This window comes from Nannospalax galili, unplaced genomic scaffold (assembly GCF_000622305.1).
Source record: "Nannospalax galili isolate Female #2095 unplaced genomic scaffold, S.galili_v1.0 scaffold1316, whole genome shotgun sequence".
Taxonomy (NCBI): Eukaryota; Metazoa; Chordata; class Mammalia; order Rodentia; family Spalacidae; genus Nannospalax; species Nannospalax galili.
Window position 1 is genome coordinate 680,720 of NW_008337765.1, and position 14,055 is coordinate 694,774.

At 43.5% G+C, this 14,055-nt stretch overlaps 1 protein-coding gene across 1 annotated transcript in view; it reads right to left on the reverse strand.

Moving 5' to 3' along the window:
• Positions 1–12,402, reverse strand: part of Pcca (propionyl-CoA carboxylase subunit alpha) — a 448,536-nt gene extending 436,134 nt beyond the window's left edge. Inside the window, exon 1 of the mRNA XM_008832725.3 lies at positions 12,276–12,402. Within this exon, the coding sequence (XP_008830947.1) occupies positions 12,276–12,365 (90 nt within the window). The 5' untranslated portion in view covers positions 12,366–12,402. The remainder of the gene's footprint in view (positions 1–12,275) is intronic.
• Between the last annotated feature and the right edge of the window lie 1,653 nt (positions 12,403–14,055).

Here is a 14,055-nt window from a genome sequence, read left to right on the forward strand (position 1 = left end):
CCCTAGGAGGTAGGAACAGCCGTGCCCAGGATGTGGGGTTCTGGGCCAAATCTTCCCAGGTGACTATGTAGGCCAATTGGTCCGGATATCCGTGTGGTCCTGGGTGGAAAATGTATTCCTTAACCTGCAAGATAGTAGCAAGGTCAAAAGTCCCATCCCTTGGCCATCCTTTCTCAAAAGAGGGCCATACAGAGGAACAGAGACTCTGCCACTTCTTCTTTTGGATTTCCAGTGATAAGTTATGGGCCTGTTCTACAACTTCTTTCCAGTGTTCCAGAGTTAAGGTTAAAGGGGTAGCTAGCGAGTGACCCATGGTGGAGAAGAAAAGGGGGGAGAGAAAGAGAGAGAGAGAGAGAGGTAGATGCCACTCCAAACAATAATGACCAGTGAGTGTGCTTGTGGACGAGTTCCTATCGTTGCCCAGTTTTTCTTCTGCAGGGGATGTGAATTTATCTGGGATTCACGTCTGGGACCCCCTTATCCTTCCATGGGAGTCTTTTAGCGGCGAGCGCCCTATGGCTTTTATTTGCTCGACCCGTGCCCGCGGGGCTTTCTTAGTGGCGAGAGAGAAGGAGAAAAAGAAGCTACAGACAGAGGGGTCCTGTCTCCACCCATGCGGGCAGTCGGGGTCCACTAAGAGGGCTAAGAGCCTTTGGCTTACATCAGGGAGTGGCCCTGACCAGAAAATCTCAGTTGCTCTTTCGCCTTTAACGGTCCCTCACGAAGGCTTGGACCAAGAATGAAAGGAAAGAGAAAAAGGCAGGGAAGGCTTGAAATAGAGAGCGTAGAGAAAAAAAAAAAAAATACAAAACCAAACCTTGCCCTTTCAAGATATTAACACACTATCAAGCACGCACACACACCGCATGAAATCACATTCATATGGACCGGTCCTTCTTACATCCAGACACACACTACACTCACCACTTTTACCTTCAGGATTCTCAAGTACAAACACAGACAAACAAACACAAAAAAAATCCTCAGCGCGCCTTTTGACTCAAAACTGAAAGTACAGACTGGGAGGGGAGTAGCCAAGCCAATCTCCCTTCTTCTCCCGGGGAGAGGAAAGCTACGCTGTCCTCCCCACTCCAGACCACTGTGGTCATAAAGATCAGAGTGTTGGAATCAGGGGTCCCTGGGCACGTCTGCCACTCCCGCTGATTCCCAGAATACAGACTTACAGGTCCTGTACAGGCACAAATGTTCAGACGGAACATTCCCAGAACAGGAAATAACTGACAGACATTGAGACCAAGACAAACAACAAGACGTCTGTCCTGTCTGGGGGCAACGGAATCCCGGATGGGCCCCCAAATGTAGGACCCCCAGGCTGGGGTACCCAACGTCCATGGGAGGCTGCACCCCAATAACTCAGTCCTCAGACCAGGAGATGCAACAAGCAAGAGGATTTAATCGTTTGCGCAGATGGGCTCCTGCCTCACACGGAGAGAGAGCAGCAGCAGCCCTGAGCTCAGTTTACAGGCTATTTTTAAAGGCAAAAACCACAAACCAAAACCAGCAGCAGTTGGAGGGGGCCGGCAGCAGTGGGAGGGGGGAAGTTTCGGGTGATTTCCAGCTTGTGCAAGGAGCATGAAAAGGTTAGTTCTTTCTCAGCAGTTAGAATTATTTTTCATTTTACTTCCTTGTACTTTCTTTTGCCTGGGGGACTTGGTTTGAATCCACTTTGATCTGGGGCGGGGGGGGCTTTTATTTGATTCCATCAGGGAAGGGGAGGCTCAGAAGCTCATGAGACCCTCAAGAAGAATTCATGAAATCCATCATAACCCACCTCTCCCAGAGATTATACAAGAATAACTGAGTGGGGTGGGACCTCTAGGTAGTGTAGGTACTTTTAAGTCACTCATGCTCTAGTAAGTACCCTTAATAAACTCATTGGTCCACCAAGTTGGACTTGGATGGCATCTCTTCTTTGGTCTGTCAGTGCCCTGTATGGGAAGAACAATTTTTAATGTCTCCCAAGAAAAAGTCCCATCACTTGACATCCAAACAGACATCCAGGTCAATGTCTCAAAGTTGAGTATTCAGGGGGGGAATTCCAGGGTGGCCAGGTCTCCTTATGGTATGGCATGACATACCTCCTTGCTGTGGTGATAAATGCATGGCCCCCACTAAGGGTAGAAAGACATACAACTAAGGCTGTGATGGTCTTACAAAGAGGAATTTGCCTGCATAAGGGAGAACTACAAGAAAAGGACATGTGGACAGTACCCTCTGTGCTCACTTATCATCTGGCAGGTTAACTGGATAAAAGGGAGGGTAAGATGGAGACACTGGCTTGCTATTTTTTTTTTTAAGAGAATATAAAGAAAAGAGTACAAATTAGATCTGTGCTAAAGAGCCCTCCTGGAATTGAAAAACTTGGAACCTATGGGAAGAATCAAACAGTGAGGAGGGAAAGAATGAGCTGAAAGCAGCTCTGACCTCTCCGAATGATTTAGACCAGCATGTAAACCAGGTTCAGAAAATGCCAAAGCATTTCTGAGGATGACAAAGGGGAAAAGCACACAAAGGGGCCAGTCTGGGTCACTTGAGAGCAAATATGGCAGAATTTGTGTCAAGTCAGATTTCCTAGGGGAAATTTTTGACAAAAAGTCAAATGCCACATTTGTGAGCCTCTGGAAGGTTTCCAGGCCTGAGCAACAGTTCACTGAAGGAATAAACAACAGAGAAAAGCAGATGATCTCTACTATACTCCTGCTGTGGATGTGAGGAGGGAATCACCAGCCTATCCAATAGCAGGCAGCCCCTCTTGCCAGCAAGTAAGGCCCCATGATTTGTTGGTCCCCTATTAATGTGCAAAATACTTGAATTTCAATAGATACTGAAGCCAAGTAGACCTTAATTCATGGAAGTCCCCAAAAGCACCAGGGAAAATGGACAGCAGTGTATGGATATGGAGACAGAATGGTTCATGGGAAAATGATGAAAGAGACTTTTGCTTAAGGGTGCAAACCGTAAAGGAGGTCATGAGTGATTGGCCAAAATGAGAAGTTAATCACCCAGCCAAAGCCCTTTCAACAACTAGGTGTGACAGCCAAGTAGCCAGATGGCTCGTGGAGAATAACCCTGGATTGTGAAGAGCTAAATAAGGCAGTGTCCAACCCCACCCACACTGCTATACCCAAAACTACTCTCAACACAGGACAATTAACTCAGGTGATGGGCTCTTTCCATGCTCTGTTTGACCTTGCTAACCTTTCTTTCTTGTGTTTTTGTTCTGTTTCTGTTTTAGCATCTGTACTAGTTACTTTTTTTATTTCTACGGCAAAATATCTGGCAAAAGCAACTTAAGAAAGGGTTTACTGTGGCTCAGTAAGGTTCAAGGGTACAGTCCATTCTAGTGGGAAAATCACAGCAGCAGAAGTTCCAGGCAGCTGTTTCCATCAGGTATTTGGTCACAGAGATGAGACTGTAACTAACAGCTCTATCTTTCTTACTAATAGTACTTAAAAACACATGTCACTCTGAACCTATTTGTGTGAACACCATCAGCATTCTCTACCTAAATATAACTACAATGAAGGCAAAAAAAAAAAAGCATTCCCCATATCCCCAATACTAAACAGTCTGCCACACAGTAAATGCAAGTGGGGTGAATGGCAGCCCCCAGAATGATGGATGCCCACATACTAGAATCTGTGAAAATGAATCTCTGTAGATATCTCAGTTTAGGATCCAGAAATGAGATCATGCTGGATCCTGCCCATAGCCTCAAATCCAATGTTAAGTGTTCTTATAAAAGACAAAAAAAAACACAAGGAAGAGACAGAAATTCGAATGATGGCATCACAAGCCAAAGAAAGCCTGGAGATATGAGAATCTCAAAGGCAAGAAAGGACTCTCCCTAGAGCTTCCAGAAGGATCATGGTTCTGCTAATACTTTTATTTCAGACTTCTACCTTCCAGAACTATCACAGAATGAATTTCTGTTGTTCTAAGCCATCAAGTTTTCATAATCTGAATAGTAGCTATAGGAATCCATTTCCTGAATGAAGCATGCTGAAGAGAGTATGACACAGGAAAGCCATATCAGGTGCCTTTCCCAGCTAGACTTACAAGACTGTACTGTGGTAATGACTTTTACAAAATGGACATGCTCTGGATAGATGACTTTTTTAACCTTGCAATCAAAAAGTTAATCTTATCCTAGCTTGTTTATAATATAGACAAGCTCACTGAGCCCTGTGCTCCTCTTGTGACCTGGGCATATGACCTTAATCCTTCATGACCCTTCCTTGCCCTGACACAAAAACAATGTATGAATGTGGGTATGTATGCAGTGATTATCCCATTTGTGCTGCAAACAACAAGAATTATATTGATAATGTCTATTTATGGCTGTGTGTGTCCTGGGTCAATAGGAGTTAAGGGGACATAGCTAATAGGACAGCTCCACTTTTCCTTCCCTATTTCATGCTGGATATACTGTGTCAATAAAAAAGGAGCCCTTTGTTATGGGAGCATGGTTCCAAGAGAATTCTGAAAGACCAGGTTCTCAGCAGTTCAGGTCTGTTCTTCCCTTAAAAATAGATGGCAAGATTCAGCTGTTTCTGTTTAAGCACGTAGTAAATGTCACACTGTATTCTCCAACATTTTTTTTAATTCACTTATATTTTGATCCAAATATATTGATCTCATCACAATTTTGGGTTCTTTAAAAAAAAGACAACTTGTCAATAGACATTTAATTAAGAAACTGGGGGGTAGAGGGAAGCTAGAGAGATGGATGAGAGGCTAAGAACACTGGCTGCTCTTACAGAGGACCCAGGTTCAGTTCCCAACATCCCAGTTCCAGGGGATCAGACGCCCACTTCTGACCTCCGCCAGCATTGTACAACTCAGGTGCACTTACACACATGCAGGCAATATACTCATACACATAAAATAAAAACAATAAATATTTTTAAATAAAAAATAAAATTAAGAAACTGTTTTAAAATCATGTAATACCCTTGTCTTTCAAACACATATTTTTGTTTCAACTATTACAGCATCCTCAAAGCAAAAGCAGTATTTTCAAAAATGCCATTTAATCATGCTACTGAAATTATTATTCCTCAAGACCAATGAAATTCCCAAATTCTTTCATCAATCTTCTTTTTTTTTTTTTTTTTTTTTATTCTTTGACCTCTCTGAACATAGGACGCAGTGAGGGTATGTTTTTGTTTTGTGTATATCACAGTGCCTATGACACAGAAGATGCTTCACAAATACTATTAAATCTTCTTTGAGTGCAGAGATTGGTACATCTCTGGATGGATGGATGGATGGATGGATGGATGGATGGAAGGACGGATGGACGGATGGATGGATGAATGAAAATTACTTCTTGAATGTTCTTTTCTTATATTATAGATTGGGTCTAAAATGTGCCCCAAAGGCTTAGGAACCGAAGACTTGGTCCCCAGTGCAGCAATGTTCAAAGGTGGGACTTTTTGGAGTGACTGGATCATGAGAGTTCTGATTCCACTGATGGAGTCATAATTTGATGGTTCTATTGGAAAAACCAATATTGGAACAATGGGTGGAAACATTCAGAGACAAGACCTGGTCAGAGGACAGTCACTAGAGGCATATGAGCCTTGCCTGAGGCCCACAGCAACCCACGCAGATAACCATGGGATGAGCCATCTAAAACTGTGAGCCAAAATAAACCACATCTTTGTTTTTCTCAGGTATGTGTCAGTGGGAAAGAGTTAACTATGCACTACACACTTGCAGACATGCAACTGCAGATACCAAAGGCAAAACCCTGAAGTTATAGCTAAAAATATTTTCTTTCCAATTTTCCTTTCATATCCTTGTCATCCCTTTTCTCCCACTTACCATATTTTTTTAAACAGCCCCTAGCTGTTGCACTTTTTACCTCTGTTCCAAACTTAAGAACAAAAAGAGGGCTTGGAGAGATGGCTCAGGGGTTGCAAAGGACCAGGGTTTGATTCCCTGCCCCAACATGGTGATTAACAACCATCTGTAACTCCAGTTCCAGGGGATCCAACACTCTCTTCTGACCTCTCCAGGCATTGTGCTAACAGGTACATTTAGATACATGCTCACAAAACACCATACACATAAATCAAAAAAATATGAAAAAGAATAGACTGAGATCCAAAGAGTAAATGCCTAAATGTACAAATACCTATAAATATTATACTACACTAGAAATTGGTTTCTGTAATAATCTTACAAGATTGTTTTTCTAAACTGAATTGTTAGAAATTTATCAAAATGTTAGATTTACCTGAGTAATTCCAAAGCACTTATCTATGTTTAAGCTTTCTTTTCCATGTCTAACAATTAGAAGCAAACTACAAATTCCAAGGACGTGTAGCTTAAGTATTCAAACTTTGTGACTGCACCACACAATGAGACTTTAGATGACTAATTATAACTGCAAAAGCAAGGTTCTGGACTCATATTGTCCAAGATTCAAATTCTACCTCAGCCAGCCAAGCCCTTATTGCTTAAGCTTTGTTTCCTCTTGTGTAAAATTGGGACTTTTGACCCAGTTGTTACATTGATAACACAATATGTGAAGGGTTGGGGCTATAGCCCAGTTGGCAGAGAGCTTGCCCAGCATGTTCAAGGCCATAGGTTCAATCCCCAGCACTTCATAAACTAGACCTGGTAGCACACGCCTGACATCTCAGCACTTCCTTTGTGAAGACAAAGGGATCAGAAGTTCAAGGTCATATTTAGCTACAGTGAGAATTTGAGGTCAGCCTAGGCTTCATGAGACTTTGTTTGGAGGAAGGGGAATGAAACCATATAAAAACTCAATGAACTACCGCAATTACCATAAAACTAACTACCTCTAGCCACCAAATATAGCTAAAAGAAACAAGTTTTAAACAGAATATGTTTTAGAAGTTGGTATATAAAACAAGGTAGACTAAAAGGTGAACTCCACATGTGGCAGGATAGAAATACAAGGAAAAGTATGTGGACATGAGGGAGGGAGGGAGCCCCTACCCCTGGAGTCTGGTTGAAGCCTCTTGCCAATTGAGAACCACGAATTCTAGTGCAGCTAACCACATCTGCCTGAAGAAGACTGCCAAAATGGAGAGAATACTCTTCATACAGAGAATTCAAAAAGGGTAGGAAGGGCCATAGGCCCTATGGGGAAACCTATTACTACAACCCTAGTGATTTATGGTTGTACCTTATCAGCTGTAATCCTATCTAATACACAGGAGCCACTGTAAGGTTCCATTCAGGTTCCTTGGTAACCCTTTGCTTTATAACTTCAGAAGTCATCAAAACATTATATATGAGTGCTGTAATGACACTTAACTGCAACTTTCCCTTAAGAAGCCCACATCTTTGTTCTCAGGCATGTATTACTTTCTTCCAGGGCCTCTCTTTCTCTTAACTCCCATGCTTAAATCTATCTGTTAAATGTCTTTTAATAAACTCCAACTCTGCTTCATAGTAGTCCAGTCTGAAATTCGTTTCTGTAGCAAAGTCAAAAATCCAACTTTACCTGAGAAGATAAAGTCCTCGGGCTTCAGGCAGCAGTGTGGAGCAATGTCCAACACACAGCTGCTGACACATATACATCCTGAAACTAAGCAGACCTGTTAACCTGGCTTTAAAAATGGTCTGAGAGCCTGAGGGGCTAGAGAGAAGGCTCAGTGGTTAAGAAAAGTGGCTACTCTTGCCGAAGACCAGGGTTCGAATCCCAGGACCCAGATGGCAGCTAACAACCATTCATAACTCCAGTTCCAGGGAATCCAACACCCTCTTCTGACCTCCATGGGCACTGCATGACACGGACGAACTCACATACATGCAGGCAATACAGTCATACATATAAAATAAAATAATAAATAAAATATTTAATGGTCTGAATTCCCTAGACTTGTCTAGAATTAACTGTCTGCTTTCCATCCAACCAAAAGGAAGTAGAGCCAGATGGGAGGGAGTAAAAATCTGCAAAAGGTTTCACTTCAAATAGACTTGGTATAGTCCAAGTTCACAGAAAGGAGACCTAGAAAGAAGGAAGGAGCAGCCCAAGTTCCCCTGAAATGGCAATGAACTTCAGAAATGCTTCCCATTTTAAAGGAGGATGCTTCTCTGGCACAAGCACAGCAGTAATTCACATTCAGTATCTATTATGACAGGGTGCAAAAATCACAAAAAAAGATGAGAAGCCGTCTCCACCAGCACATTAAAAGAAAACAGGAGATAAGAAATGAAAGCTAAAATCTGAGTCTGAAGATGTAGCTCATGTGATAGAGGGTCTGCCTAGCATGTATGAAGCCCTGGATTCAATCTCCAACACCATGTAAAATCTGGAGTAGGGAAGTACACCTGTAATCCCAGCATTCAGGAGGTAGAGGCAGGAAGGTCAGAAATGCAAGGTCATCCTCAGCTACACAGAGAGCTCAAAGTCAGCCTGTCTCACTCAGAAAGAAGCAAAGAAGGGGGCCAGTAAGGATTTTATTTGGCTTTTGTTTTTAAGACAAAGTTTCCCTGTAGCCTAACTGGCCTGGAACTTGTTATATAGATCAGGTTAGCCTTGATCTCAGACAGATCCTCCTGTCTCTGCCTCTCAAATGCTGGGATTAAAGACACACCTGGCCAAAGTGGCCAGTAAGATAGCTCAGCAGATACAGACACTGGCTACAGAGGCTGAAGACCTGCATTAGATCACCAGGACCCACATTGTAGAAAGAGAGAACTGACTCACTTAAGTTGTCTACACACAGACATGCACACACTAAATAAATAAATAAATTTTTAAGTTAAAAAAAATAAATAACACAAGCCTAGGGAGAAAGCTCACTCAGTAAAGTGCTTGCCATGTAAACCTGAGGATCTGAATTTGATCCACCTAGGACCCCTTAAAAAAACAGGCATAGTTGTAATCTCAGTTCTGCGAAGGCAGAGACAAGAGGATCCTAAGGCCTGCTGGCCAGCCAGGTTTGCTCGATCAATGAGAGCAAGGTTCAGTGAGAGATCCTGTCTCAAAAAATAAGGTGTGGAGTGACTGATGAAGACACCCAATGTTGACCTCTGGCACCCAATGTTGACCTCTGGCCTTCACATGTTCACACATATGTGCGCACACACGTGCACACATATATAACATGCATACACACAAACACATACATAAAAAGGAAAGCTCGGGCCGGAGAGATGGCTCAGCATTGGCTCTTCTTCAAGAGGACCCAGGTTCAGTTCTCAGCACCCACATAGCTGCTAACAACTGTCCAGTAACTCCAGTTCCAGAGGATTGATGCCTTCCTCTGACCTCCATGGGCATCGCACAACACAGGTGCACTTATGTACACACAAGCAAAACACGCATACACATAAAAAATAATAAAAATAAAATATTTTTAAAAGAAAGCATATATAATACATAAGTCAGTAGATGGCAACAAATTATAACGCCTTTTACAGTAGCCCAAGTCTGAAATATCAGTGTTGTGCTACAATTATGCTTGAATAAAACAGCCTGACTCTTAGCATTCATTTTACGACAAGAGCAGACCTGAACTGCTGAGACCATGTTCCTTCAGAATTCTCTTGGAACTATGATCCTGCACAAAGGGCTGTTTCTTTATTGAAATGGTAATATCCAATGTGAAATGTGGAAGCAAAAGTATTAGAGGGACTCTTAGAGAAGAATTTGTCCCTTTCTGATTCCTACTGACCTAGAATACCATACACAGAACAACAAAGAGACATTATTAATGTAATCCATGTGGTTTGCAACACAAATGGAATAATCTTCATTGCCTCCAATGAATATGTGAAAAATACACCCACACTCACACTTTGTTTTGGGTCGATGACAAAAGTGTCATAAGATTAAGGCCATATGCCCAGGTTACAGGAGGAGCACACCAAGTTTGCCAACATTATAAACTAGCTATGATGAGATTAGATTTTTGGTTGCAAGGTTAGGTAAAAGTTATTTGTACATATCGTGCATGTCCATATCGTAAAAGTCATTCCCACAATGAGTATCATTCATCTACCTCCAACTCAAAAAATTTACCACTATTTCAAGAGAGCTACCAACTATAACAGGATCAACCACCATGGTCTGATACCTGCCAACCTCTCCAGCACCATCTAGGGTCTGCATCAGAGCCTCCAGGGGCTTTTCTCAGATTTGCTGTTTCCTCTGGCCACAGGACCCTTGCACAAACTGTTCTCTTCCAACACTCTGGTTTTTTTCTTTGCACAGAAAAAAGTTACCTTGTCCTTCAAAACATGTATGAATTTAATTCTTTATTATTTGTGTGTGTGAGAGAGAAATGTATGTGCACATGCATAGAGATAGGAGATTTGTTTTGGGGGGGGTTGGGTTTTTTTTTCCTTGTTTGTTTGTTTGTGGAGTTGGTTCTCTCCTTCCATGTTTGTGTAGGTTCTGGGTATGAACCCAGGTCACCCATGCCTTTACCCACGGAGCTATATCACTGGCTCTTGTCTGAATCTTGCCTTCCAAAAAAATGCTATTTAATTTAAGTAGTATAATACAAATAAGAGTACTGGCTGTCTCTGGAAGCTGGAGGTATAGATCAGTGGTGCAGCCATGCCTCAGATATACCAGGCCCAGAGTTTGATTCCCAGGGAGGGAGGGGAGCCACAGTTTCTAAATTCTAAATCTGTCACTTACTAGTTCTATGGCTTTAAGCAAGTTGCATAATACTTGGACCCTCTTCTATAAATGGGGGATCATATGCCTATTATGAGGATTAAATAAATTAATTAAGAAAAGTTACCTAAGGTATAGATATGTTCAAAAGATTCTTGACTTGGTCAAATCATCTTATTTTATCCTAGCACAAGTACCTCTCCTCGGCAGCATTTTAAACTTATCTGTCTCTCACTACTAGACTAACTTTTGTAAGAAACTGAGAACTATATTCACCCTCTACTGCTAGAACACTGGAGGTATTCAATAAAGATTTGTTTTTAAGATATCCGAAAAAATACACATCCGATATACAGGTGTGATAGTGCATGCCTATAATCACAGCACTTTGGAAGGTAGGAGAATCAGGTAGAGGCCAACCTAGGGTACATGAGACCCTGTCTCAAAACCAACAACTATAACAACAAAAACCCAATAAATATGCAAAGTCCCATTTGTATGACCAGCTTTCCCAATAACGCCGTTTCTTAAGTAAATGTGTCAGAGTCTTTTACTAGTGCAAACACAGATTCAATGATTACAGAATGAAAAGATTAAAGAACAAAAGCTGTGGAGACAACACAAACCAGCAAGCCAGCATTCTGAGCTTGCAGCTCTCACACAGTCCACCTGGGCCTGTTCCATTTCCCTAAAAAGAATAGGATGGGCAGATCATTTCTAAAGTGCCTCGGATTCTAAAGTTCAGTGACCATAAACCAAATTATGTAGCAATTTTCTAATTTTTTAATTTTTTTTTCCTTTTAGGGGGAAAAAAGGGATTTGAGGCAGGGCCTTGCTATATAGTCTAAGCTGGCCTTGAACTCACAATCCTCCCAGGTCAGTCTCTCCGATGCCTTGATTACAGGTGTACACTACACCTGGCTAAAGGATTTTAATTTTAAAAAAGAAAAGGGAAGTCTAACAAGCACACTGACCCAGCCATTAAACGATTTTAAGGGAACTTCATTCTAAGAAATTTGCTCAAGTGACTTTTAAAAGTCTATTTTAAAAGTTGTGTAGTCACTACCTGCAAGTTACAATATACCAACACTCCAACTGTCAGGTCAAGTTGTCACTATGACACCCTAGGGTGAACAGTGGTGAAATATGCTTGCAATCTGACTAACCTCTACCTAGAAAAGAAAAATAAGTTTGGAAGACTGCTATTCCATCTCAGTGGTGTCATACACTCTAAACAAGCTTTCGAGTCACACGTGAACTCAGCAATCCTGACTTAGCACTGCACTTTCAAAGTTAAGACAAACTCACAGCCCTATTTACATAGCAATCCTGTGCAAGAGAGCAAGCTAACTGTAGGGACTCCTAGAAACTCTCTCTAGAAAGCTACGAGCCAAGTCAGCACCGCAAGGCACAGGAATCCTCCCCGAAGGCCATCTCCAAGCAGGGAGCCGGCAGGGCAGAGCAGCGGGCTTAGGCCTCTACCTCGGAGGGATGCCTCGGTCCGGCGCCTTGCGGGCGTGAAGGGTAAGGGCCGGCTCAGCCCGCCAGAGCCGGGTCCTCGGGGGTGGCCGGAACACGCCGCGCCAGGCGCCAGGGAACCTGGGCAGCACAGGCCCACGCGAGCCCCAGCACCGCTCACCTGCAGGGTCCACAGCAGCTGCTGCAAGGGCCGCCGACCTCGCCACCTGGCCGCGACCAGAGACACAGTCCCGACCCACAGTCCGGCCATTGTCGCCCAGGCAGTCGGGCTCGGCGTTGACCTCTCACCCAGCCAGAGAGGCGGAGAAGGGGAGCGCCCATGATGTGGCCAATCAGGAGCCGCCGACCCTAAGTCCCGCCCCCGACCGAGAGGGTTGGGGAGGAAGAACTAGTCCCGCAGAGGAACCCGCCCGGGACCCGCCTGGGGAGAATGCGCCCGGCGCTAGGACCTGGAGGAGCCGAAACCTGGAGCCTCCCCTCGGGTGGCTGCTGCTGACCTCGAGTGGGAAAGACAGACGCTGGCAGAGCACTCCGACTAGCCAATCATAGCGTCCACCGCCCTTTTAATTCTTCATTTTTAGAGCAAATCTCAAGGGTAAACACTTCTGTATCTGGATGAGCTCTCAAACACCACAGCCACCTTGAAAGAGTCACAGAGCTAGGCTATAGCATGGTAAGTACCAAAAATGCAAGAGGTTTGGGGACAGCAGAGAAGTGACAAATTTTCAGTGAAGTGGGAACTTAAGTGACAAAATGGAAAACTGTTTCACGAGATTTCTCACTAAGGTACCTGAGGTTGAATTCACTTCCCTTTTCTTTCTTAGCCCCCTACCCCCTCTCGTCCCTCACCACTTTTATTCTTTGGATTAGTTTCCTTTAGGTCCTGGTTTTGTTTTTTCAGAGGTTCCTTTGTGAAACGGACCTGTTACAGGAGCTACTTAGTCTCCAATCTCCACTCATTTCATAAGAGAGCTCCTGTCTTTATGTGGACACATGGCTACCCACCTACAGCTGCAGTTTCCAGACTCCCAAATGACAAGCTGTGGCCTTAGACTAAAGCAAGGCCTATGATGTGAGAGGGCTGAGCCATTAAAAAGGGATGAGCCTGGTACAGTGACTCACTTCTGTAATCCCAGCAGTCAGTGGGGCTGAGGGAGGAAGATCATGAAAGTTAGAGGCCAACCTGGAATAGTGAGTTCCAGGCAAGCATGGGCTACAGAATGAGACCCTGTCACAAAAATAAATAAATCAAAATTTTAAAAAGGGATGCTGTTGTGTGCGGTGGTGCAGGCCTATAATCCCAGCATGAACTGGAGGCCAGCCTGTGCTACCTAGTAAGACCCTATCTCAAAAAGAGCTGGCGAGATGGCTTAGGGGTTAAGAAAACTGACTGCTCTTACAGAGGACCCAGGTTTGATTCCCAGCACCCACATGGCAGCTAACGACCATTCATAACTCCAGTTCCAGGAGATTTGACACCCTCTTCTGACCTCCATGGGCATTGCATGACTCAGGTACACTTACACACATTCAGACAATACATTCATACACATAAAATAATAAAAAAAAAAATTTAAAGGCACAGTATAGTCTCCATCTCCTCTCCCCTTTCTAAAGGAAGACATGCTGGTGGATCCTGGAGCAATGATCTGAAAGCAGAAATTAGCCATATCATGAACATGAAGATAGTATGAGAACCCATGTTCCTGACTCTGGGGCCATCACTGCAGCCTCCTATTGCATGAAGTACTGTGTGAAAATAAATTTTTTCTTGTTTAAATCGCAGACATTTCGGCCCGGTGTGGTGGTGCGCCCTTTTAATCCCAGCACTCAGGAGGTAGAAGCAGGTGGATCTCTGTGAGTTCAAGGCCAGCCTGGTCTACATAGTGAGGTTCAGGCCAGCTGGGTCTACAGGGAGACCCTGTCTCAAAAAGACCAAA